This window comes from Dipodomys spectabilis, unplaced genomic scaffold, assembly GCF_019054845.1.
Source record: "Dipodomys spectabilis isolate Male_0828 unplaced genomic scaffold, ASM1905484v1 ptg000125l, whole genome shotgun sequence".
NCBI classification, from domain to species: domain Eukaryota; kingdom Metazoa; phylum Chordata; class Mammalia; order Rodentia; family Heteromyidae; genus Dipodomys; species Dipodomys spectabilis.
The window spans coordinates 13,736,774-13,761,449 of NW_024870802.1; the positions used below are offsets into that span (position 1 = coordinate 13,736,774).

At 41.4% G+C, this 24,676-nt stretch overlaps 1 protein-coding gene across 4 annotated transcripts in view; it reads right to left on the minus strand.

Moving 5' to 3' along the window:
- Nucleotides 1-24,676, minus strand: part of Abcc2 (ATP binding cassette subfamily C member 2) — a 53,713-nt gene that overhangs the window by 16,389 nt on the left and 12,648 nt on the right. For 3 of the 4 annotated variants that reach the window (XM_042689220.1, XM_042689219.1, XM_042689222.1), the window contains 14 exons: nt 23,376-23,610; nt 20,295-20,458; nt 19,081-19,258; nt 17,821-18,075; nt 16,697-16,762; nt 13,306-13,443; nt 12,655-12,801; nt 10,192-10,276; nt 9,392-9,458; nt 8,485-8,656; nt 5,922-6,098; nt 4,695-4,862; nt 2,787-2,967; nt 51-177 (listed from right to left, as the gene is read on the minus strand). In XM_042689220.1, the coding sequence (XP_042545154.1) occupies nt 51-177; nt 2,787-2,967; nt 4,695-4,862; nt 5,922-6,098; nt 8,485-8,656; nt 9,392-9,458; nt 10,192-10,276; nt 12,655-12,801; nt 13,306-13,443; nt 16,697-16,762; nt 17,821-18,075; nt 19,081-19,258; nt 20,295-20,458; nt 23,376-23,610 (2,160 nt within the window). The remainder of the gene's footprint in view (nt 1-50; nt 178-2,786; nt 2,968-4,694; nt 4,863-5,921; nt 6,099-8,484; nt 8,657-9,391; nt 9,459-10,191; nt 10,277-12,654; nt 12,802-13,305; nt 13,444-16,696; nt 16,763-17,820; nt 18,076-19,080; nt 19,259-20,294; nt 20,459-23,375; nt 23,611-24,676) is intronic. The other variant, XM_042689221.1, reaches the window with a different exon arrangement.

Below are 24,676 nucleotides of genomic sequence, written 5' to 3' on the forward strand. Positions count from 1 at the left end.
GAGGTGCAAGTACGGCAGCCATGTGGGCTGCCACTGGAAAAATAGGCTACCTGCGGCTCATGGTTCGACGGAGACTCTTTTCTCTTTTCAAGGTCAAGGAGGCGGATTCCTCAGGGAGCTCCTCCATACTGGGTATTAGTTCACCATCATTGTCTTCTTCCTCACTGTCATCATTGACTAAGGAGACAGGTTAGAGGTCAGAGAAGTAACACAAAGTGCTCTCAGCCCTATGAGAGCTCAGCAAGTAAACACATAGACTAGAATATTTTATACCACAAATACCAGTTATTAGTATAAATTCTTTCTAAGAAATTGTAGGACAAAGGAGAGATAGTTGCATATTCCCCTTGAAGAGAAAATGATTCAAAGAAGAGGAAAACTCCTGGATATTTATAAGTCTTTACAGCAGTAAAGAACCTTTAGGATGGAAGTGGCGCTGTGGCTCAGGTGATAGAGTGCTTGCCTTAAGCTGAAGAGCTGAGGGACAGCACCCAGGCCCAGAGTTCAAGTCCCACGACCAAAAAAAAAAAAAAAAAAAAAAAAAGAAGAACCTTTAGGAGCCAGGCGCCAGTGGCTCATGCCTGTAATCTTAGCTACTCAGGAGGCTAAGATATCTGAGGATCATGGTTCAAAGCCAGCCCGGGCAGGAAAGTCAGTGAGACTCCTATCTGCAATAAACCACCAGAAAATTGGAAGTGGTACTGTAGCTCAAGTGGTAGAGCACTCACCTTGAGCTGAAGAGCTCAGGGACAGCACCCAGGCCCAGATTTCAAGCCCCATGACCAACAATAACAACAACAAAAAATTAAACTTTTGGGACTACTGGAGACGAACAGAAGTCATCTCTCTCAGAATTAACTAGGGATTACTGTAAATAAAAAATGCTAATCTTGATGTTTAAATGACTTAACAAACTTTTATCAGTTAAAACCACTTAAAAGCTTTATACCAAAAACACAATAAAACAAAATAACATGTAAACTCAGCAGGTGCATCAGTGGACAGGGTAGAATAAGGATCTCCAAAAAGATGATATGAATACTGACAAAAATGAAATTATCTAATGAACCAAAAGTCTGCCTTAACTGAAGGATCTTTTTCATAACTGAATCTTGGTAAGAACAATATGCCTCACATTAGTTTAAATTACCCTATTTCCATCTCCTCTGCCTCCTTTCCATCCCCTCTCTTCAGCTGCTGTAGCCTAGAAAAACAACAGCCATAAAATCATGGTTGGCCATGAAAACTATCAGCCTAACAGCCCTCTCATGGGACAGTATAGTTTCAGAACTCCCCAAAAGCCCAATCCCAGGATAAGTACCATTATGTTACCTATTCCCTGAAAATTTCCATTAACAAGGCATGCCTCTACTTCACGTAGTCAGAGATAGCTCAGTCAGCATCTATTAACTGTTAATATTACAGCTGCCTGAGGTGACCATAATTGTAGCAAATAAGATGACAAAAAAACAAACTGGGAGCTGGGCACTGGTGCCTCCTAACTACTTAGGAGGCTGAGATCGGAGGTTCAAATCCAGCCTAGGCAGGAAAGTCCATGAGACTCTTATCTCCAATTAACCACCAATAAGCCACCACTGTGGCTCAAAGTGGTGAGCACTAGCCTTGAACAAAAGAGCTCAGGGACAGCACCCAGGCCCTGAGTTCAAGCCCCATGACCAAAACAAACAAACAAACAAAAAAACACCAAAAAACATCAAAAACATTGGGCTGCGATGTGGTTTAGTGATAGAGTGATGCCTAGTATGCATGAAACCATGGGTTTGATTCCTCAGTACTACATACACAGAAAAAGCCAGAAGTGATGCTGTCGCTCAAGTGCTGAGCCTCAAGTGGTAGAGTGCTAGCCTTGAGCAAAAGCTCAGGGACAGTGCCCAGACACTGAGTTCAAGCCCCAGGACTGGCAAAAACAAAAACAAAAACAAACAAACAAACCCCCTAGGGAATGAGATACCTATAGAGGGCTCTGTTAGCCTGATATTTTCCTGGCTTCCAGGAGTATATTAATTGAAGGAACTAAGTAGTCTTCCAATGTTTCTACTGCAATTTGTATAGATTACCATGAAAACAATTGCATTAAAATACTATTGTTTTGCTTTCTCATTAGGTTGCAAATTACTTTTTTTTTTTTTTTTTTTTTGGGTCCGGTCATGGGGCCTGAACTCTGGGCCTGGGCGCTGTCCCTCAGCTCTTCAGCTCAAGGCTAGCGCTCTACCACTTGAGCTACAGCGCCACTTCTGGCTTTTTTCTTATGTGGTGCTGAGGAATCAAACCCAGGGCCTTGAGCATGCAAGGCAAGCGCTCTACCACTGAGCCACCTTCCCAGCCCCTGTAAATTACTTTTGATAGAGGTCACCACACACGTGTGTGGGGCTCTGCACATGCCCAAGGAGGAGTGTAAAAGGCCCCCATCACACCTCTGGCCGACACTCTGGCACTGTGCAGCAGGCTGTTGAAGGCTGTTGAACATACAGTGCTCCTGAACAAGGCTGAGAGATTTCCTAGTGCCAGGTATTTTTAGGAAATCTCTGTCTAATCATTAGCTGACCACCACATCACCACATCACTTCAGTGGCCACACATGACAAAAAACATAGACTTAAGAGAATTAATTCTGGAAACAGATTTTCAATTTCTGATTGTTTACAGCAAAACAGAACTAAATTCACTTCTAAATCTAGCTCATGGAAACAAACAGTTCAGGAGGTAGAAAACAGTTTTCTGCAATGCCCCAAATGCTAGCCTGTTCCAGATCCTCTTATATATACCTGTGACCTCTTCTTCAGGATTCAAACGTTTCATGAAAAGCTTCTGGTTCTTAGCAAACACTCCTTTATTGGCTATCAGAGTGTTATAAGATCCTTTTTCCAAGATGGTGCCATTTTCTAGAACCACAATCTCATCCACTTGGGGAAGAAAGTGAATGCTATGTGTAACCAGAAGTCGAGTCTGTAAAAATAACATTAAGTTGTTCTGATTATCCTGCATCCACCATTTCCCCAGATACTTCTAAAAAGGCTTAAAGCAGATATGTCAAGTTATGCTGGGGTTTCCTTCAAAATATGGCTCAGATTTCTTTATTTATTATACTTCTTCTTTCCTTCCCAGCACTTCATTTATTATTATTATTTTTTTTTTGTCAGTCGTGGGGCTTGAACTCTGGGCCTGGGCGCTGTCCCTCAGCTCTTCAGCTCAAGGCGAGCGCTCTACCACTTGAGCTACAGCGCCACTTCCGGTTTTCTGGTGGTTTATTGGAGATAGGAGTCTCACAGTCTTTCCTGCCCGGGCTGGCTTTGAACCGCGATCCTCAGATCTCAGCCTCCTGAGTAGCTAGGATTACAGGCGTGAGCCACCAGCGCCCAGCCATTTATTAATTTTTTTTTTGTGCCAGTCCTGGGGCTTGAACTCAGGGGCCTGGGTGCTGTCCCTGAACTTTTTTGGCTCAAGACTAGCACTCTACCACTTGAGCCTCAGCACCACTTCTGGCCTTTTCTTTTTTTGGGGGGGGGGCGGGGTCCGGTCATGGGGCCTGAACTCTGGGCCTGGGCGCTGTCCCTCAGCTCTTCAGCTCAAGGCTAGCGCTCTACCACTTGAGCCATAGCACCACTTCCGGCTTTTTTCTTTTTGCTTATGTGGTGCTGAGGAATCGAACCCAGGGCCTCTGGCATGCAAGGCATGCGCTCTACCACTGAGCCACCTTCCCAGCCCCTCTGGCCTTTTCTGAGGTAAGAGTCTCACTGACTTTCCTGCCTGGGCTGGCTTCAAACTGCGACCCTCAGATCTCAGCTCCTGGGTAGCTAAAATTACAGGTGTAAGCCACCAGTGCCCACCTTCAGGACCTCATCTTAAAACATTATCCATGGATTTACTTAGTTATTTTCCAACAAGGACAATGAGGTTTTACCCTACCCACATTATTCTTCATGTCCCTTTTTTAGAAAAAGGTTGAGCTAAGGAAAGTCTCTGGAGATCAATGCTAATCATTATAAAAAGCTAACTAACTGGCTAATTGCCTCTTTCCACTGCTAGCTTTTCACTTACCAGCTGACCAACTGTACTAAAAACAACTGCCCAGAAGGTTCAAAGCCAGCCGAAGCAGGAAAGTATGTGAGACTTTTATCTCCAATTAACCACTAGAAAACCAGAAGTGGTGCTGCGGCTCAAGCGGTAGAGTGCTCACCGTGAGCTGAAGAGCTCAGGAACAGCACCCTAGCCCAGAGTTCAAGCCTCATGACTGACAAAAAAAAAGAAGAAGAAGAGAGAGAAAGAGAAAGAGAAAGAAAGAAAGAAGAAAGAAAGAAAGAAAGGAAGGAAGAAAGGAAGGAAGAAAGAAAGAAAGGAAAAGAAAACGTAAAGGCAACACTGCCAGCACCTGCTCAAAGGTACTTTTTTATTCATAATCAATCATCATAAGAAGCTCAATGTCAGAGCCATAAATTAGCCAATTACAGCCTAAGCCATGACCTCAAGATGGGAGCCTTCATCGGATAGTCTCCAAGGGAAACAGCCTGACCTTGTATCTCCTCAGGAGCCAGGGGAAAGAGAAAAACAAGAAAATCTGTGTCAGGATGACAAGTGCTCACTAACTGCTCAGGGAGATGGGTGTGAGTCCTACCTCCTTACACTCATTGGAGGGACTGTGATGAAGACAGCTTCATCATTAAATGATTTCTTACCTTGCCATGCAAAAGGCCATTGGGACCCAAGACCTTATCGAAAATATGTTTTCCTACATGAGCATCCACAGCTGACAGAGGATCGTCAAGAATATAGATGTCTGAATTTTGATAGACAGCTCTGGCCAGGCTGATCCGTTGCTTCTGACCACCACTGAGATTTATACCCTGAAGAAGAAAACAATTTCTATTAAAATATTCCCTAATCCCACCTCTAGAGTTTTTTTTTTGGGGGGGGGGCAGTCGTGGGGCCTGAACTCTGGGCCTGGGCGCTGTCCCTCAGCTCTTCAGCTCAAGGCTAGTGCTCTACCACTTGAGCCACAGCACCACTTCTGGCTTTTTTCTGTTTGCTTATGTGGTGCTGAGGAATCGAACCCAGGACCTCATGCATGCAAGGCAAGCGGTCTACCACTGAGCCACCTTCCCAACCCTTCCACCTCTAGAGTTTAATATGGAAGTGTAACAAGGGTAAATTTGCCTTGATAAAATATCCGGGAATTTAAAAAAATCTCATAAATTTCTTTATATCAAAAATAAGTTTGATTCAAAGCCTAATAATATAAGGTATGACCAATTTAGCCATTTACTATCCTATCCTTTACATAGCTAATATTTTTGCTGCTTCCCTCTCCATGATGGTGTAGGGCTATGCCAAGGTTTTCTCTACTTTGCAGTTAAACTGGTGTCTGTCACACAGTACTTGTTCAATAATGTAGGCTGAATTAATGAACAAAATCACTCTAGAATTGTGTCTTCATTGGTTTTCCAGCATCAAGATCCTTGTCTCCTAAAGATTGCTACATTCGTTTTTAATACTGAAGAAGGATGAAGTTTTTCTAAATACATATAGTAATCAGCAGTTTCTAAGTAAACTGTGCTATATTTATATAATGATGCAACATAGTTATTAATCTATTTTTAAAAGATATTTAAAAACACAAGTCAACCGTGGGCCAGTGACAGCCTCTCAGGTTCTTTGCTGTTACCTCTGATTCAGGTTACACAGTTCCTGTATTTGCTGTTACCTCTGATTCAGGTTACACAGTTCCTGTATTTGTCTTCAGGTACTAAGTTGCAAAGTTCTGAGTCATTTACACAAAATATCATAACAGTACAAACACTTTTTTGATGTTTGTTCTAAACCTGAGTACCAAAATTGGCTAACTATGTTCCCCTGAGTACTTTCTCATGTCTTCACCCCTCAGTGCCTCTTTGTGTCCCAAGTACCTTCTCTCCAATCTCAGCCATGTCTCCTCCAGGCAATATTTCCAAGTCTGGGAGGAGAGCACAGGCCTCCAGAACTTGCTTGTATCTTTCTTCATTGAACTCAGATCCAAAAAGGATGTTGTCCTTTATGGTGCAATTCTGAATCCAGGACTGCTGAGGGACATAGGCTGTAGTGCCCTAGATGGAAAAGAATCATACCACACAACAATGGGACCTCCAGAAATGAAGAGTGACAGATGAGATGGCAGAAAAAGGGAGGGACAAATAGATCTTAGGTTTGAAAAGCTATGTTTCAGGTTGCTTAAGCATCTGATATTTCTTAATGTGCTTAATAATTAACCAGGAAGAATCAATCCTCTATTCACCATTAGTACCCCCATCCTCACTTTATATCATTTTCTTGCCATGATCCTGAAAACCAGAAGGAGAATGTGCATGGTGCTTCTATATGATGTTTTTCATCAAACCCAATGAGTTTACTGTGACTTCAACAATGTTAATACTTTCACAACATGTTATAAATCATTAGGCAGCAAATTCTAGGAGGTTGGAATCAGGACACCAAGAGCTACACAAAGCAAATTCAAAGAGAGAGAGAGAGACTGTCATATACATGTATTTAAGAAAGAACTCAAAGCCAGGTGCTTTTGGCTCATGCCTGTAATCCTAGCTACTCAGGATAGTAGCTACTGAGATGTGAGGATGGTGTTTTCAAGCCCAGATAGAAAAGTTTGTGAGACTCTTATCTCCAATTAACCATTGGAAAGCCAGAAGTGGAGCTGCTATGACCCAAAGTAGTAGAGTGCTATCCTTGAGCAAAAGAGTTTAGAGATAGAGTCCAGACCATAAGTTTAAGCCCCATGACTGACAAAAAAGAAAAAGAAAAGAGAAAGAAAGAACTCAGTTATGAGTTGGCATCAGAAAGCTTTCCAAGAGTTATACAAAGTTAAATCTGCTGTCTTTTCTTATGTGTTTTTAAAGTGCAAATTAGCTCCTTAGAGATTAGCAAATAGTGAAGAAGATAATTACAATGTGGAAGAGATGTTTCTTAAGATTTTGCTGAACAAATCAACATAAAGTAATATAAGGCAACCTTTTTCTTTATAAAGATAGCTGAGGGCTGGGAAGGTGGCTCAGTGGTAGAGTGCTTGCCTTGCATGCATGAGGCCCTGAGTTCAATTCCTCAGCACCACATAAGCAGAAAAAGGTGGAAGTAGCACTGTGGCTTAAGTGGTAGAGCACTAGCTTTGAGCTGAAGAGCTGAGGGACAGTGCCCAGGCCCAGAGTTCAGGCACCACAACTGACAAAAAAAAAAAAAAAAGATAACTGAAGTGGTAGAGTATCTGTTAAACAAGTTCAAACCCAGTACTTCCAAGAAAGAAAGAAAATCTTAGCAATTTATAAATATCTTTTTTTTTAAGCTGAAAATTGGGCTGGGAATGTGGCTTAAAGGTAGAGTGCTTGCCTTGTATACATGAAGCCCTGGGTTTGATTCCTCAGTACCACATAAACAGAAAAAACTGGAAGCATCACTGTGACTCAAAAGGTAGAGTGCTAGCCTTGAGTAAAAGAAGTTCAGAGACAGTGCCCAGGACCTGAGTTCAAGCCCCAGCAATGGCAAAAAAAAAAAAAAAAAAGCTGAAAATCTATAGACTTGCCTCTTTTGGTGCAAGTAGTAGCTGAATTAACAACTCAAAAGAACCTATAATTTCCTCTAAATTTATCTCTCTGGAGATCAGAGAGACGAAGATGCCATGAAAATGTTTTTCTCTTGTGTTAAAAAACAAATAACAAGTGATTCATAAAGAAGTCAACATTTTACATCAGGCCTTTGTATTAGAAGTCTAACCCTTAAAGGAGGAAGTAAGAAACCCAGGCCTAGTTGTAAATACCACTATTCAATTTATAACACCACTGTTGGTATTGTTATAACTATGGTCATGGTTGGTACTATTTTCGTTGGTACTCTCATTATAAGGTTTTTTTTGTTTGTTTATTTGTTTTTGTGCCAGATCTGGAGCTTGAACTCAGGGCTTAGGCACTGTCCATGAGCTTTTTTGCTCTTGAGTCACAGTTCCACTTCCAATTTTTGGTGGTTAATCAGAGATGAGTCTCATGAACTTTCCTGCCCAGATCTCAGTCTCCTGAGTAGCTAGGATTACAGGGGTGAGCCCTGATGCCTAGCTAAAGTTAAGTTTTTACTTTCAGTTGTTGTAATCTTGTTATTGCAGAGTGCAAAGTTTCCAGAAACACATAAATAGACTTAGCAGCAAAGCCTATACTTTGAAAATAGCATCTGCAGTTAATACTTCTTACATTTTAGTATATAAGAATAGCATGTAAAAATCATCTAGGGAGCTCAATAAAATACATATTTTTAGTTCCTACCCATGAACTCTGACTATTTAAGCCTGATTATATAGGATGGGGCAGAGAAGCTATAGGTCACAATGCCACCAGGTATCTTCAAGGGTTTGTCTACTAACATCTTATCCCAAATTAGGAAATGGCACTAAGTGGTCCATAGTTGAAGGTCAGAAGTATTATTGGTTTTCCCTTTTACCTTGATAGTGATATGACCATGGATATGTTCCATTTCTCCCAGCATGGCTGACATCAAGGAGGATTGGATATGTTCCATTTCTCCCAGCATGGCTGACATCAAGGAGGATTTCCCAGAGCCAACGGTGCCCACCACAGCCACCAACTGGCCTGGCATAATGTCCAGGTTCACACTGAAAGACAGACATGTTTGTGAAGAAAATGAAGATGGGGTTTTCAAGAGTAGCTCAAGTTATTTCTCTGATTTTCTAAGACAATAGGGTATACTAGGTGTGGAGAAAGGAAGACATAGCTGCTCAGGCTCTGAGTATGCTCTGTGATGTGCCCAGGGGATATCCATTATACACAGTGTTCAAGAGGCATCCTGTGTGCAGCAGCGTGGCAAGAGAGGCCTGGCTTAGATCAACACATCTGTCAAATGGAAGAGGGGCCTATGTGATGGGTCTTACAGATGGGTTATTTTGATGTGAAACTCCAGATCTGAAGCTGCATTTTAGAGAGGCAGCTCCCATTGTTCAATCTTGGGAGAAAAGCCAGATCTCAAAGTTCTTAATACTATGAATGAATAAATTTAGTGAATGGATTGCTTAGTGAATAAAGAGTTGTAGGCTGATTCTATGACTTGAAAGGAAGAAAGAAGAGTGACAAATATAACCACTAGGGACAGAGGCATAGAATTTTTGCTCTCAGCTCATCCTTCTGGATCTAGCCTACATGTGTATGTGCACACACACACACCCACACCCACACCCACACACACACACACACACACACACACACACACACACACACACACAAAGAGTTTGTTTTCCTAGGTGTTCTTTTACAAGGAATTCTCTCAGAACAGTACAGGCAAACAGAATCCTAAAGACAGAATCCAAAAGCAGGATGTTATGAAGGCAACTCACTCTCGGACTGAAGCTTCCAAATTTCGGTCCCAGGTAAAGGTGGCCTCTGAAAACTGTACTGCTTTGTCTGTTGAAAAAAAAAAATCCCCTCTTTTAGTCACATGTAGATTTCTACATGTCAGCTCTTCTTCAACCTGCATATGTCTTGACTTCCTTTGTTCCCCCCTAAGATCACATCTGCTACGTGCTGCTCCTACACTAACAGAGGACAAATGAAAGGTCTGAGACTAGAACTAGCCTGCATATAAAGTCATTTTTAATCCAGAACTCCTAAACTAGTAGTCAGGATTTCTGCTTACAGGTATCTGAAGTACATCCCTCTGTTATCTAATCTGTATGAATCCTCCCTCCTGGAGTCATCATTTCTGCTTTTTGGAACCTTTGTCGTATTCCTCTTATACTCAGAAAAGCTGGCACAGCTTTGCTTAGCAAGCTTGCTAAGTAATTTGTTCTAGGTGAACACACAATTTAAGCTAAACTTATTATATAAGCATAGATGCAAGACTAATCCCCTAGCTCCTCACCCCTCCTTTTTTTTTTTTTTTGCCAGTTCTGGGGCCTGAACTCAGAGCCTGGGTACTGTCCCTGAGCCTCTTTGTGCTCAAGGCTAGCTCTCTACCACTTGAGCCACAGTGCCACTTCTGGCTTTTTCTGAGTAGTTTATTGGAGATAAGAGTCTCACAGGGACTGTTCTGCCTGGGTTGGTTACAGGCATGAACCACTGGCACCTGGCTAATATATCAAAATCCTGATACCATCACTAAAAATCTTTTTGGGAAGCAACTTCCAAATTTGTTTACCAAAATTGGAGACACGTCGAATGGCAGATGTGTCCAAGTCATCTCCCCCAAAGTACTTCTCTAGCCGATCTATAGAAACACTGGCCTGGAGAAGAAAACAAAGTATCTCAAGAACAAAAGAAAAATCCAGAAACAAACATGAATGGGGGAAGGATTTTTGTCTCTGTCATCATCCATGGTTTGCCATTGCCACAGTTGAAACTCCAGACCCCTACCAGACTCAAACACACAGCCCTGAAGCCAACCTAGCCGGCATAGAAGGAAATTAAGACACCATTTCAGGCCTTCACAAAACTCAACAAGTTCAACTCTACTGATATTTCTCTTTAGTTTTGGGCTCTATTTCCACAAGCCACGCCATGACTTTTTATAAGACAAACTCCCAACTTTTACCTACTTCTAGTAACTGAGCTCTTTTGTATTCTTATTAGATGGACTCCATGCCTTGAAGACATATCCAGTGTTCTAACTGGGCTATGACTGGGATACTACAGGAATTGGCCAAAGCTTAAGCTACAGTTTACATAAGTGTTGCCAGAACACCCTCTGCCCCTAGAACATGAGAACCTAAGAGGTTTCTAAGGAGCTTCTAAAGGATGGTTTTCACTGGCTTTCCCATCTCCCAGGGAAGCTGTCTTCAGATGGTTCCTTGTAGCCAACAAGTCTCTGATGATGTATTAGGGCTTTCCACCTGTCCCTTCCCTAGACTGTAAAACCATTAGCTGTGCCATGGATCAGTTCCTCAGAAACAGAGTGCTCTGATACCTGGGCTGTTCCATCACCTTACTCCTTTTGGTTCAAGAATGTAGGGCACTGTCACCTTTTCTGACCTTGCTTTTACTATCTATGTAACAAATTATTTAAAAAGAGCATATTGTTTTTTCTTCCCTCCCTCCCTTCTTTTCTTGCCTGCTTTCTTTTTCTTTTCTTTCTCTTTATTTCCTTCCTTCCTTCCTTCTTTCCTTCCTTCTTTCTTTCCTTCTTTCCTTCCTTTTTCTTTCTTTCTTTCTTTTTCTTTCTTTCCTTCTGCTGGTCCTGGGCTTCAACTCACAGCCTGGGCACTGTCGCTGAGCTTTAGTGCTCAAGGCAAATGTGCTACCAATTTGAGCCACAGTACCATTTTAGTCTTTTTCATAATTAATTGGAGGTAAGACCCTCCTGGGTTTGTCTGCCTGGCTGGCTTTGAACCATGATCCTAGCTAGGAATACAGGCATAAGCCACTGGCTCCCAACAACATCTTCCTTCCTTCCTTCCTTCCTTCCTTCCTTCCTTCCTTCCTTCCTTCCTTCCTTCCTTCCTTCCTGCCTTCCTGCCTTCCTTCCTGCCTTCCTTCCTCTTTTTCTTTATTCTCTCTTTCTCTTTCTTTCTTTCTTGCTTGTCAGTTGTGGGGCTTGAACTAAGGGCAGTTGTGGGACTTGAACTAAGGGCCTGGGAGCTGTCCCTGAGTTTCTTTTGCTCTACCACTGGAGTCACAGCATCACTTTTGGCTTTTTCTGTTTATATGGTACTGAGGAATCAAACCCAAGGCTTTATCCATGCTATTCAAGCACTCTACCACTAAGCCCTCCCTGAGCTCTTTTTTGCTCAGTGCTAGCACTCTACTGCTTTGAGCCACAGCTCTACTTCTGGTATTTAGTTAATTGGAGATAAAAGTTTCTTGAGGCCTTTTTTGCTTTTTTGCCTTCTAACCATGATCCTCATTCTCAGCCTCCTGATTAGCTACGATTTTTGGTGTGAGGCACTAGTGCCTGGCAATATATGGTTTCTTTATTGACCAAAGGAGTGAACCTTCCTATGGCTAGAGCTGTCTCAATGTAGCCATCTCTAGAATAAACGCAGGTTGCCCTTCCCCTCTCTGCGACCCTCCACTACATCATTCTGGCCTTTCACCAGTCTGTCCTGTTTTGTGAACTTCTCCTGAGGTCTGCTCTATGGTTTGTCTCAGTGACTGTGCTCAGTTTGCAGAACCCAGACATTTCCTCTGGTCCATCCAAGACTTTCTGAGCTCACTTTCTGACAGCTTAAGGTTCCCAAGTTTACTGCCACATGGGTTTATGCAAAAAGAGTGTTCTTTTCTTCCCTTTGTTTAAATTTTGCCTAGTATTATAATCAACACTTTGAGAGTCTTAAAAAACTGTGGGAGAAACCGAGCTCAGGAAAGGGCTTAGAAATGTTCTCAACACAAGAACTAATTCTAACCATCTCATTAAATGCTTTTACAAAATTGGACCCCTGTGAGGTAGATGAAGTTTGCAAGATTATTTTCAGTTTACAGTCAGATAAACTGGGTTCAAAGAGCTTGTGGTGTTACTAAGATCAAACCACTGGTCTCCAGAGACCCAACAGAACTCTCTCATCAAAAGTTCACTAGCAAAAGTGAGACATGGTATATAATAAGGCAGTCATTCTGGACTGAGGCTTTTAGCCAGAGCTAAGAAATAGGCAATGGAGTTCCCATGTACCTGGAGCATGGCCGAGATCAACATGGGAAGCATAGTCAGGGGAAAGCGCAGGATATTAAAAAGGGTGATGGAGGTGAAGGCCTTTTCTGCATCCAAAATATTGTTGCTATCCACCAGAACGTAAACAGAGAATGTGACCACACACACCTGCAAAGAGCAAGGTCATGAGCAATTTATTACCAAAAAGATCTACATAGCCTTCTGCTAAGTTTTAGGAACATTATGTACCAGAGTTTGGAGGAACAATAGAAATTTTCCAACCTCCTCATGTGGCTGATGCTCAAGGTGACAAAGTCAATTAATGGATTACTAGAACCAGAACCAGAGTTCAGGTCTTCTGGCTCCTTCTACTACAGATCAACCAAAGAAGTTCTACCATGCAAATGGCAGATACTACATTCTCGGAGACCATATTCATTCTGAACATCCTGAAAGCTTGTTCTTGGCTACTGGACTACTAAACTGTATATGAGGGTAGAACTCGAGTTGGGATCACAAACTTGGGGTAATGACATAGGAGTCTGAAGAGTGGGGATAAGTTACCTGGATATTCAGATCAGGCCTACATAAATACCTTAAATAAATACAATAAATACGGAAGCTGGCCAAAATTCAAAAACAACACAGTGCATTGACTGCTCTGCTACTCACCAGGACTGGAGCTAATTGTAAGAGGAATATCATTATACTCTGTAGCTGACCAAAGGCCAGCAGGTTTTTGAGCTCTTTCTTCCGAATGTTGGAAACCTGGTCTTTAAATGAAGGTTCCCAAGCAAAGTATTTCAGGATCTAAAAGATTAGAAAAGAGCACATCTCATATTGTTGCTCAGAGAGCATCCCAGGCACACCCATTCCACCCATGTTTTAAGGATATGTTTTCTAGAATGTGGGGGATGGTAGTAGATACCCAGGCTATCAGGAATGATGACTGGTACCTTGTATCTGTTTACAACCTGCTATATATGAAACATTCTACATACATTGTCTTAATATTTATAGTAAATTGTCCTGTTTGACTAGCCAAGAGGCATTACCAGGATACTGGGCTGTATGTATTAAAACCTGGAAAGTTCTGGGCAAACCAATATGAGTCTCTCTACTTGCATAAAGCTATTGTCTCTATTTTAAAAAATGAAGAAATACATTGAGAGAAGCTAAGTAACTTGCTCCAACTCACCAGACTAGCAAGTGGCTGAAATTCAAAACCAGAGCTTTCCTTTAATTTTTCCACATTAAGAAAAAGAGATAGTTGGGTGCTGGTGGCTCACACTATAATCGTAGGTACTCAGGAGGCTGAGATCTGAGAATCACAGTTTGAAGCCAGCTGGGGTAGGAAAGCCTGAGACTCTTAATTCCAATTAACCACCAGAAAACCAGAAGTGGTGCTGAGATTCAAAGTGGTAGAATGTTACCCTTGAGCAAAATTCTCAGGGACAGCTCCCAGGCCTTGAGTTCAAGTCCCACAACTGACCAAAAGAAAGAAAATGCGTATCCAGAGGTGTGAGTTGAGAAATGTCAGGAAGGTAACAAGGATCTCTGTTTTACTTTCAAGAAACTTACTGAAATGTTAAAAATCCACTCATTAATTTTAAAGTAAAAAACTTACTGGTCATTTTTTTTCTAAGTCCTACTCCTGGGGCTTGAATTCAGGGCCTGGGCACTATCCCTGAGCTTTTTTTGCTCAAGGGTAGCACTCCACTACTTGAGCCACAGCTTTATTTCTAGCTTTATCTTCTTTTTTAATGGCTAATTGGAGCACAGACTTTTCTGCTTGGTCTGGCTTAGAACCACAATTCTCAGATCTCAGCCTCCTGAGTAGCTAGGATTATAGTCATGAGCCATTACTGCCCAGTTTGGTCATCTTTTATTATTTATTTATTTATTTATTTATTTTTGGTCCGGTCGTGGGGCTTGAACTCTGGGCCTGGGCGCTGTCCTTCAGCTCTTCAGCTCAAGGCTAGCACTCTACCACTTGAGCCACAGCATCACTTCCGGCTTTTTTTCTTTTTGCTTATGTGGTGCTGAGGTATCGAACCCATGGCCTCATGCATGCAAGGCAGGCGCTCTACCACTGAGCCACCTTCCCAGCCCCAAAGGCATAATTGTTTTCTTTTTTTCTTTTTTTTTTTTTAGAACCAGTCTTGGGGCCTGAACTCTGGGCCTGGGCACTGTCCCTCAGCTCTTCAACTCAAAGCTAGTGCTCTACCCCTGAGCTACAGTGCCACTTCTGGCTTTTTTCTTTTTGCTTATGTGGTGCTGAGGAATTGAACCCAGGGCCTTAGGCATGCAAGGCAAGTGCTCTACCACTGAGCCACCTTGGTCATCTTTTAAAGTATCATCATCATCATTATTTGAAGTTTTTTTTTTTGTTGTTGTTGTTGTTGTTGTTTTTTTTGGCAGTATTGGACTTTAAACGCAGGGTTTCTCTTTTTTTTTTTTGGCAGTACTGGAGTTTGAATACAAGGCCTCACACTTGTTAGGCAAGCACTCTATGATTTGAGCCATATCCCTAGCTTGAAATTCAAGGATGTTTTATTTTAAAATCTGGGAAAGGGCTGGGAAGGTGGCTCAGTGGTAGAGTGCTTGCCTTGCATTCATGAGGCCCTGGGTTCCATTCCTCAGCATCACATAAGCAGAAAAAGCCAGAAGTGGTGCTGTGGCTCAACTGGTAGAGTGCTAGCCTTGAGCTGAAGAGCTGAGGGACAGTGCCCAGGCCCAGAGTTCAAGCCCAAGACCGGCAAAAACAAACAAACAAAAAAATAAAATAAAACCTGGGAAGTAGCAGGAAGGTAGAAGAAGGCATGCAGGATAAAGAGGAACATATTTTGCCTTTCCTCTACAAACTTCACTTTTGTAAACTAACTACAGAATTCTTTATAGAAATATAGTTAATCAATATGATTTTATTAAAAAACCATCTAATCTATATAATCAATACAGAGGAGTAACTGCATTGAAATATTAAAAATTCCAGCCTTTTGGAACACCTAATGAAAAAATATATCTAGGCAGTGATCATAAAATTCATACAACCCTGGTTTTTGACCTTGACTGCATGTTAGAATTATATAGAAACTTAAAAAAATGGATACCTAGACCCTACACTCAGAAGGTCATTCAAAATGTATTTTTTCCATGTTTACATCTTTTACTCTCAGCTTTCCCCTTAGAGCCGCTCAGAGTACAGCCTCAATCCCATAGTTTTACAAATGTCAGAGTGACTGCCATGTGTTGGTAGAGTCATAAAGCACTGTTCTAGCTGTACGACTAGTCCAGGCTGACAATACTTAGACTCACTGAAAGTCATTATTGTTGTTTGAAAACACTAGGCCCTTCTTTAAAGTAACCTCCTCCCCAAAATAAAAAAAGTCTGACTCTAATGAAGCCTCCAGATCTAACCACCATTTTACAGGATGTACAGGAAACAAGACAAATAATTTATCTTTCAATATGATAGGGGTTGTAGATTAAAAACAATATCCACTAAATGCTATGTGTGGAAATTTTTTACATCATTTTTAAAATTAACCGTTTTAAAAGAAAAAATTGGTGAGATCATAGATTGGTTGTTAATATTTTAGGTGTGAAAATGGTATTGTAGTTATGTTAGAAAGGAAGTCTTTCTTTTGGATACATATACAAATACTTATGAATGAAATGGTAAGATATCTGAGATTTGCTTTAAAACAGTCTGTAGCTGTGAAGTGAGCATATAGATGAAACTAGTTAGGCTAATAATATCTGGGACAGGGTAATACATTCATTATAGGACCATCCTTACTTCTGTGTATGCCTAAAATTTTTCTACATTAAAAGTTAAAAACGAAAAGAATCAAGATATTTAGGATAAATAAATAGAAATTAAGGCTCAATAGAAGGTTGAGAAGGATAGAAGAGAAACAGGGAGCTCTTGGGTAGCTAGATCAGGAGTCATATTACACATAGAAGGCCAAGAAGCAACCTCTACTAGGGTTTGTTAAGGCCAAGACATCCACTGCTTCTGACAGTGCACACACAGGAGTGTTTCCATTTGGCTTCTTACCTTGATTCCACTGAGCATCTCATTCATGAGCTTTAAACGTTGGTCTTTATTTTTCATATTTTTGACCTGTCAGGAAAAAGCAAAACAAAAACAAAACATACTTCCATGGGAGAGGGTTCAAGTTTTTTGCAGATGCTAAGCCTTGGTGGGTACTTGTGGCTCTCAGTCAGAACTTGAGGTGTCCTGTGATGGCATTTGTTTCTCACCAACTCCTCCCTTTGTCTACTCTGCTTAAACCAACCTTATCTTCTTCTTATCCCTGGAGATGTCAAGCTTGCTTCTGCTCTTCAGTCTTTCGCTAACTATACTCTCTTCTTAGGTTGTTTTTTCCTTGCAGTTCCCAAGACTAACACCTTCACAGTCATAATGTGTCATTCGGAGCTTAATTTAAATGCTCTCTTCACAGAGGAAGACTGCCAATAAAACACAACCGTCTACTCATTCGCATTTTATACTCAGGTCCATCTATAGTATTTCTCATGGTATGGTATTTTTCTTCTTTGCTTATTGCCTGCTTCTCCACCCCTAAGAACATAAGACCCATGAATACAGGAGCTTTGTCTAATTTGTTGTTGTGTTCTCAGAAAAAGTAAGATGTGCAATAAATATTTTAAAAACAATTATTTGTAAATAAATAAGGGCAAAGCAAGTCTAGATATCATATATACTGTTAAGCGCACCCAAACTATGAATCCTGGCTGTGCCAAGGGCTGTCTGTATGGATTCCTATCACTGGCAGTAGCAGGTGATTGCTAGGACTGAGTCAGAGATTTGGATCACTCACCAGCTCTGTAAGGCTGGTTAGTAGCGCTATGATGGAGAGTCATAATCAAATAAATAACTATTTTGAGGGCATCTCATCACAGCCAGTGGAAGAATATGTACCAGGTTTCTAGAGCAGCCCTTTCCTCTTCAACTAGGCTCTTCCCTTTAACATGAATGAAGATAAAAGCATGTGAGTCCTAAGAGTGGTCAAAAGCTGAAAAAGGGAAATAGAGAAAGCCAGGTATCTTTGGGATGACCGAAAGCCTTCTATCAGTTTTCCTTGCCAAACTTCCTAAGAATTAGTAGAGCAAGCATTTTAGATGCTTACAAAAGCATAGATTTCCAGGATGTTTCTTTACCTGAATATTTCTGTTCATGGTAGCCAGTATTCCATTAACTGGGACTAGGAGAATCATCACTCCAACACCTGCGAAGACAGAAGGTCCCAACTCTCTCCACAGAAAGAAGATAGCCAAGCAAATCTGCAAAGCACTTGACCACACCAAGTGCATGTAATTGGTCACATCCATGAGCTTTTGGGCGTCTACAGACATCAGATTCACTGTTTCTCCGATGGTGTACTGTTTCCTAGCCAAGTTGGATAGGGTCAGTGCCTAAAGATAAAGAGAGATTTGGACCCATTGGTAAGGCCAAGGATACTGAGGAGTAGATGGAGGAACTCTGGAAGTGAGAATACAATGGAAGGATAAGCTTCATTTGGACATAAGTTTTCCAAAAAACAAAAACAAAACAAAACAAAAAAACCTTGTGACTTCTTGCTTCCAAACATTACACAGTGTTTTCTCATCATCGACAACTCTTTCGGCCTATTTACACCCATATTCCTCCCCCTGCAACTCTCATTTATCTTTTAGTTCTTTTTTTTTTTTTTTGATGGTTGTGGGGCTTGAACTCTGGGCTTTGGCACTGTCCCTCAGCTCTTCAGCTCAAGGAGAGCGCTCTACCACTTGAGCTACAGCACCACTTCCGGTTTTCTAGTGGTTTATTGGAGATAGGAGTCTCATGGTCTCTCCTGCCGGGGCTGGTTTTGAACCGCGATCCTCAGATCTCAGCCTCCTGAGTAGCTAGGATTACAGGAGTGAGCCACCGGCGCCCGGCTAAATTCTTTTTTTTTTTTTTGGGGGGGGGGGTGGTCTGGTCATGGGGCCTGAACTCTGGGCCCTGTCCCTCAGCTCATCAGCTCAAGGCTAGCACTCTACCACTTGAGCCACAGTGCCACTTCCAGCTTTTTTCTTTTTGCTTATGTGGTGCTGAGGAATTGAACCCAGGGCCTCATGCATGCAAGGCAAGCGCTCTACCACTGAGCCACCTTCCCAGCCCCTATCTTTTAGTTCTTAAATGTAACTTCTGAGAAAACTATTCTCACTTCTAATTTTGAAATAAATAATTCATCCTGTGTACATTTATAATATTTTATGCTTACCCCTTAATCACAATGAGCAATAATTTATTTTTCTATTTTCTACTAGATTTATACTTGGTGAGGACCAGGGTTACATTTGTTCAACTTATTACCTCTTTCTGCCTCTGTATCATTACATCTGGCAATGCTCATGCTAGGGGGATTTTCTTGGTGATACTTGACACATTCTGCTTACCTTCTTATATACAGAAGCCATGATGGTTGTCCGTACACTCATTCCCAGAATGAAACACAATTGAAAATAATACTGAAGGCAGAAAGTTTGAATGAGAGTCACAGCAAACAAGAGGATTGCACAAAGATATCCAACCCATGGATATGTGTCTTTGTCACTTACAAAGGTGATGAGAAATCTGTCAAAGCAAAACCAAGTAAGTGATGCTCAACAGGCCTCCAAGCTTTTAATTTTCTCATATAGCTGACTACCCTACTTTTACTGATAACAAATAGTACGGAACTTCCCAATGTCTTTGGGAGACTTGTGCTCTGGTCTTGTTAGGGTTCTTGGCAGGATTCTTTCTTTCACTTGGGGCAGCAAGAGATTACATGACTGAGCGACAGGCCTAGAAATCCCACAGCTCAGAAGGCTGAAGCAGGGCCGGGGGTCAGGGGTGGGGGGGGTTGCAAGTGTAGTTGTGGAGATGAGAGGGCAGGGATGGTAAGGGAAAAACAAAGGAGGAAGAAACAATGCTTCATAAGAAATGTACTCATTATCTTGCTCATGTAGTTGTAACCCCTCTGTACAGCATTTTCACAATAAAAAAACTTATTAATAATAAAAAAGAAGGCTGAGGCAGGAAGATGAAGAATTTGAGGCTAACCTGGGTTATGAAATGAGATTCTATCTCAAAATGCAAACAAAAGAATGAATAATGAAAGAAATGTTCTATGTAGCTACCATTGTAATGCTTTGGCCTTGTCTTGTCCATCCCTTAATAGAAGCAGCTGTGTGACACAAGTTGATTCATTTCTAGCCAATTAGGACATGTATCTAAGAATCATAAATTCAAGAGGCTTGCATGGTGGTACTTCCTTCCAGATAGAGGAAGGTTGCAAAGTCTTGTCATGATGAGTCTAAACCTCCGAGGAGGGCTTCTGGGTATAAAGAGAGGCTCTTATCATAGAAGTTCTGTTTAACCAGAAAGAGTTTAATGAGCATCTGGCTTCTATTAGAGGAGGGACACAGAAAAGAAAGAGGTTAAAGTATGTATCATCTCAGATCTCAAACACTGTCTCATACTCCTCATGAAGACAATACTGTAAGGTAGAAGAAAATTATAAGCATTTTTCAAAAGTGGGAATTTATGAAAACTCTTGCTTGTCTGCACAAGGAGCAAAAAGGAGGGTGGCAGAGGAGGCACTCAGGGACAACCATGACTGGGAACTCACTTTAGCAGCTGAGGATTCAGAAACAAGAGGATGTCATGCACTAGTTTTGCTATGAATGATTTCAGGATCACAATGTAGAAAGTTTTGAAGATGGCCTTTATAAGCCAGGACTTGGGAAAGTCTTTTGTGGCTTCAGACTTCTTTTTTTTCTTTTTAGATTCTTCCTGGGTACAGAAAAAAAACAACAGTGTTCACAGAGTTGTGCAGAATAAAATTTTGTTCATACCCTGAACAGCTCTAGAGTTCCAGAAAGGCCTGGAGGCCTGTTGCCTTCTTGTATAGATTTTCATTTTCTCTATACCTCCTTGTTGCTGTCTCTCTCCGTTGTAATTGATGCCATAATCTGTTTTGTATCAGAAAATAGTCAACTATGCTGGTAAGAATATCACATAAACCCAGGCATGGTGGTACACACTTGTGATACTCAGCACGTGGAAGGCTTAGGCAGAAGGACTGTAAGTTTGAGATCAGCCTGTTTTATATGGCAAGTTCATGAACTGCCTTGGTAAGATTACATCAAATAAACCAATGGTTAGGGATATTTTTCAGTGGTAGAACACTTGCCTAATATAAGCAAAGCTCTGAGTTGGATGCCTGGTATCTCTCTCACACTCACACACACACAAAGTATATGATATGCATGCACACACACAAAGTATATGATATTCATGCACACACACACACACACACACACACACACACACACACACAAAGTATATGACATCAAAACAGAGAACAGTCTCTGAGGGAAAAGCTGAGAGTAAAAGATGTAAATGGAAAAAGTACATTTTAAATGCCCAAAGCTTTTTTGTTTTTTCCATTTTCATAGTCATTGGAGGAGTTATAAGTTGAATTGTGTCCCCACTAAAACATAAGTTGAGTTGGGTGCTAGTGACTCATGTTTATAACCCTAGCTACTCAGGTAGGTGGCTGAGATCTGTGGATAATGGTTCAGAGCCAGCACGGGCAGGAAAGTCCATGTGGCTCTCATCTCCAGTTAACCAGCAGAAAACTGGAAGTGGAGCTGTGGTTTAAAGTGGTAGAGTACTAGCCTTGAGCTAAAGAGCTCAGGGACAGCACTCAGCTCCTCAGTTCAAGCCCTTGACCACTACCACCAACCACAAAAAAGTTGAAGTTCTAACCTTTAGTATCTTGGAATGTGCCCTAGGGAAAATAAGTCAAGGTCTTTAGGGTAGTCTGTACTCCAAATGACCAGTGTTCTCATAGAAGAGAAAAAAATGGGGAGAAGGTGGTCATGTGTCCTAGGCCACTAATACATGAACCACAAAAATTCATCTGCCAGCTTCTTTTTCCTATATTCTGGCATCCTCATGCCCCCAAATTCAGCTTTTAATCCTCAGCTTTCAAGTTTTTCTACTACTGACATCCTCTTGTAACTTTTCTCAGTGATCAGTCTTTCTTGCCTAGACAACTGCTAGCCTTCCCACAACTGTCCCTCTTGCCAACAATCCACTCTCTAGGTGCAACTCAAGTCATCTTTCAAAAATATAAATCAGTTCACACTACTATTCTTCTTGAAGCCTGACATTTCATTAGACTTCAAATAAAATCCAGTCACCTTACTATGGCCTCCAAGGATTCACATAGCGTAGTCATTGTCCAACTCTCTGAGCTCATCTCATCCCACACTCAACCTCTCTCCCCATGCTCCAGAGATCTCCTTCCAGTCGTCTGAACATGCCCTACAGGCCCCCTTTCAGCCTCATATTCCTGCTCTCTCTGATTGGAACAGATCTCCCTCTGATTGCTCATGAATGGGTTGTTCTTATGGTTTGGGTCTCATTCTGCCACCATTGTTTTTGGTTGGTATTGGGACTTGAACTCAGGGCCTGGGCGCTGTCCCTGAGTTTTTGCACTCAAGGCTAGTGCTCTACCACTTTGAGCCACCGCTCTGCTTTCAGTTTTCTGGTGGCTAATTGGAGATAAGGCTCTCCTTGGATCTCAGCCTCCTGAGTAGCGAGGATTACACATGTGAGCCACCTGTACTAGCCATACCACTATTTTTTAAAAAATGAATCCTTACCAGTTACTCTGCTTTAAGCAGCACATTATTCTTTTTATTTTTTTGCCAGTCCTGGGGCTTGAACTCAGGGCCTGGGGTCTGTCCCTAAGTTTCTATGTGCTCAAAGCTAAAGCTCTATCACTTGAGCCACAGTGACACTTCTGGCTTTTCCTGTTAATGTGGTACTGAGAAATCGAATCCAGGGTTTCATGCATGCTAGGCAAGCACCCTACCACTAAGCCACCTTCCCAGCCTGCAACATTTCACTGTAAAGTCAATAAAATCTCGTCTTCTTTTTTCTCTTGAGCCTAAGCAACCCTCCTACCTCAGCCTCCTGAGTAAATGGTACAACAAAAGTGTACCACAGTGCCTTTCTTGTTTAATTTCTTAAACAAAGCATTTATTACTCTCAACATATGTATTAGATTATTTTCTAGCTGTCTATAGATGGGCACTTACTTGACCAGGATTCTTCCTTATATCTACTTCCCAAAACAGTTTCAGACACACAGCTATGGTCAATAAACATTTTTGCTAATGCTAACTTGCATCAAGATACAAACTCTAGTAATCCTGAGGTATTACTAAAATACTTATTGTTGTTATTATTTTGCCAATCCTGGGCCTTGAACTATGGTCCTGGGCACTGTCCCTGAGCTTTTTCTCAAGGCTAGTGTTCACCCGCTTAAGCCAAAGTGCCACTTCCAGGTTTTCTAAGTATTTTATTGGAGATAAGGAGTTTCACGGACTTTTCCTGCCTAGGCTGGCTTTGAATTGTGATCCTCAGATTTCAGCCTCCTGAGTAGTTAGGATTATAGGTGTGAGCCACTAGAACCTGGCTTATTGCTAAAATTATTTTATAATGGGAAATTTAAAATATACTCAAAAAGAGTATATTGTACACTCATTATCCAACAGTAAGGTATTACTAGTATCACAAATACAACTAATGCTATAAAATGCATTGAACAGTATAAAGTACTTATCAGAATCACTATGACATTGTTTCTTTCCTGAGACATAGAGCACACTCATATAAACATTTGTGGGAAAGTTACCAGGACAAGGACATCTTGACTTTGACTCTGGTTTTTGTCTAAGCCAGGTAGTGTGGCTCCAGATTTCCGCCGGGAATTCTTCTGCTGCCTCCTTTGGAAGGCTCGCTTGGCCTTCTGTAGGTCTCTTGTCATGAATACTTCAAATTTGCTCACTACTGACTTGGTTTTAATATCTTCATCAACATCCCAAATATCTTCAAGTGTCAAAGGTTGCTTGTAACCTTTTAGAACCATGCTGGAATAAGAATGACCCACATAGTAAGACACTGTGGTCTGCATAAAAGGCTTTCTCTTTGCTGCTCCTATCAAAACCTGCCTTCCAGATCTGGGATAAAAGGACCTCTTCTGGACCTTTGAACTTGACAGAGGGATGGGAAGTATATGGGGATAATAAAATGTGTTAGCAGACAATAAGAAAAGGGAAGGAGGGCTATCCCTGTGGAATAATACCTGCAGCCTGACTATACTCTTGCCTCTCCCAGAGTCTCCATGATGTCTTTAGAAAATGGATTAGGCCCGATAGCTGTTTCCAGCACTCCAATTTGGAGTTTGAGAACATGGATAGAAAATAAATTACATTTTTGGGCTGGGAAGTTGGCTCAGTGGTAGAGCGCTTGCCTTGCATGCCTGAGGCCCTGGGTTCAATTCCTCAGCACCACATAAGCAAAAAGCCGGAAGTGGCGCTGTGGCTCAAGTGGTAGAGCGCTAGCCTTGAGCTGAAGAGCTGAGGGACAGCACTCAGGCCCAGAGTTTAGGCCCCACAACCGGACCCAGAAAAAAAAAAAAAAAAGAAAATAAATTACATTTTTATTTATGTAGCTTCTAACTGAAATCTATCATTTCCTTCTAATAAGAGCTCAGTATGATATCTTTGTCACCAGGAGAAGTCATAGATGTTTTCACGGCAAATTTATGCTCATCACTACTTTAAAATTTTGGTCCTTCCAGGAAGTAGCACTGTTGCTCAAAGTGGCAGAGCACTAGTTTCAAGTGAAAAAGCTTACGGACAGTGTCCAGGCCCTGAGTTCAAGCCCCATGACTGACAAAAAAATTATGGTCCTTATTCAACCTATCACTTACTTACCTTGCTACTTACTATACTAATTTAAGAGTACATGTATTATTATATCACAAATTCATTTTAAAGTATTTTAGTAACCATATTTCAATGTATCTTATTTCCCTGATAGTCTTCATATCTTTTTTTAATTTTTCTCTTTTTTTTTATTGTGAGAATACCATACAGAGGAGTTACAATTTCATGGGCAAGATAACGAGTACATTTCTTATCAAGCATTGTT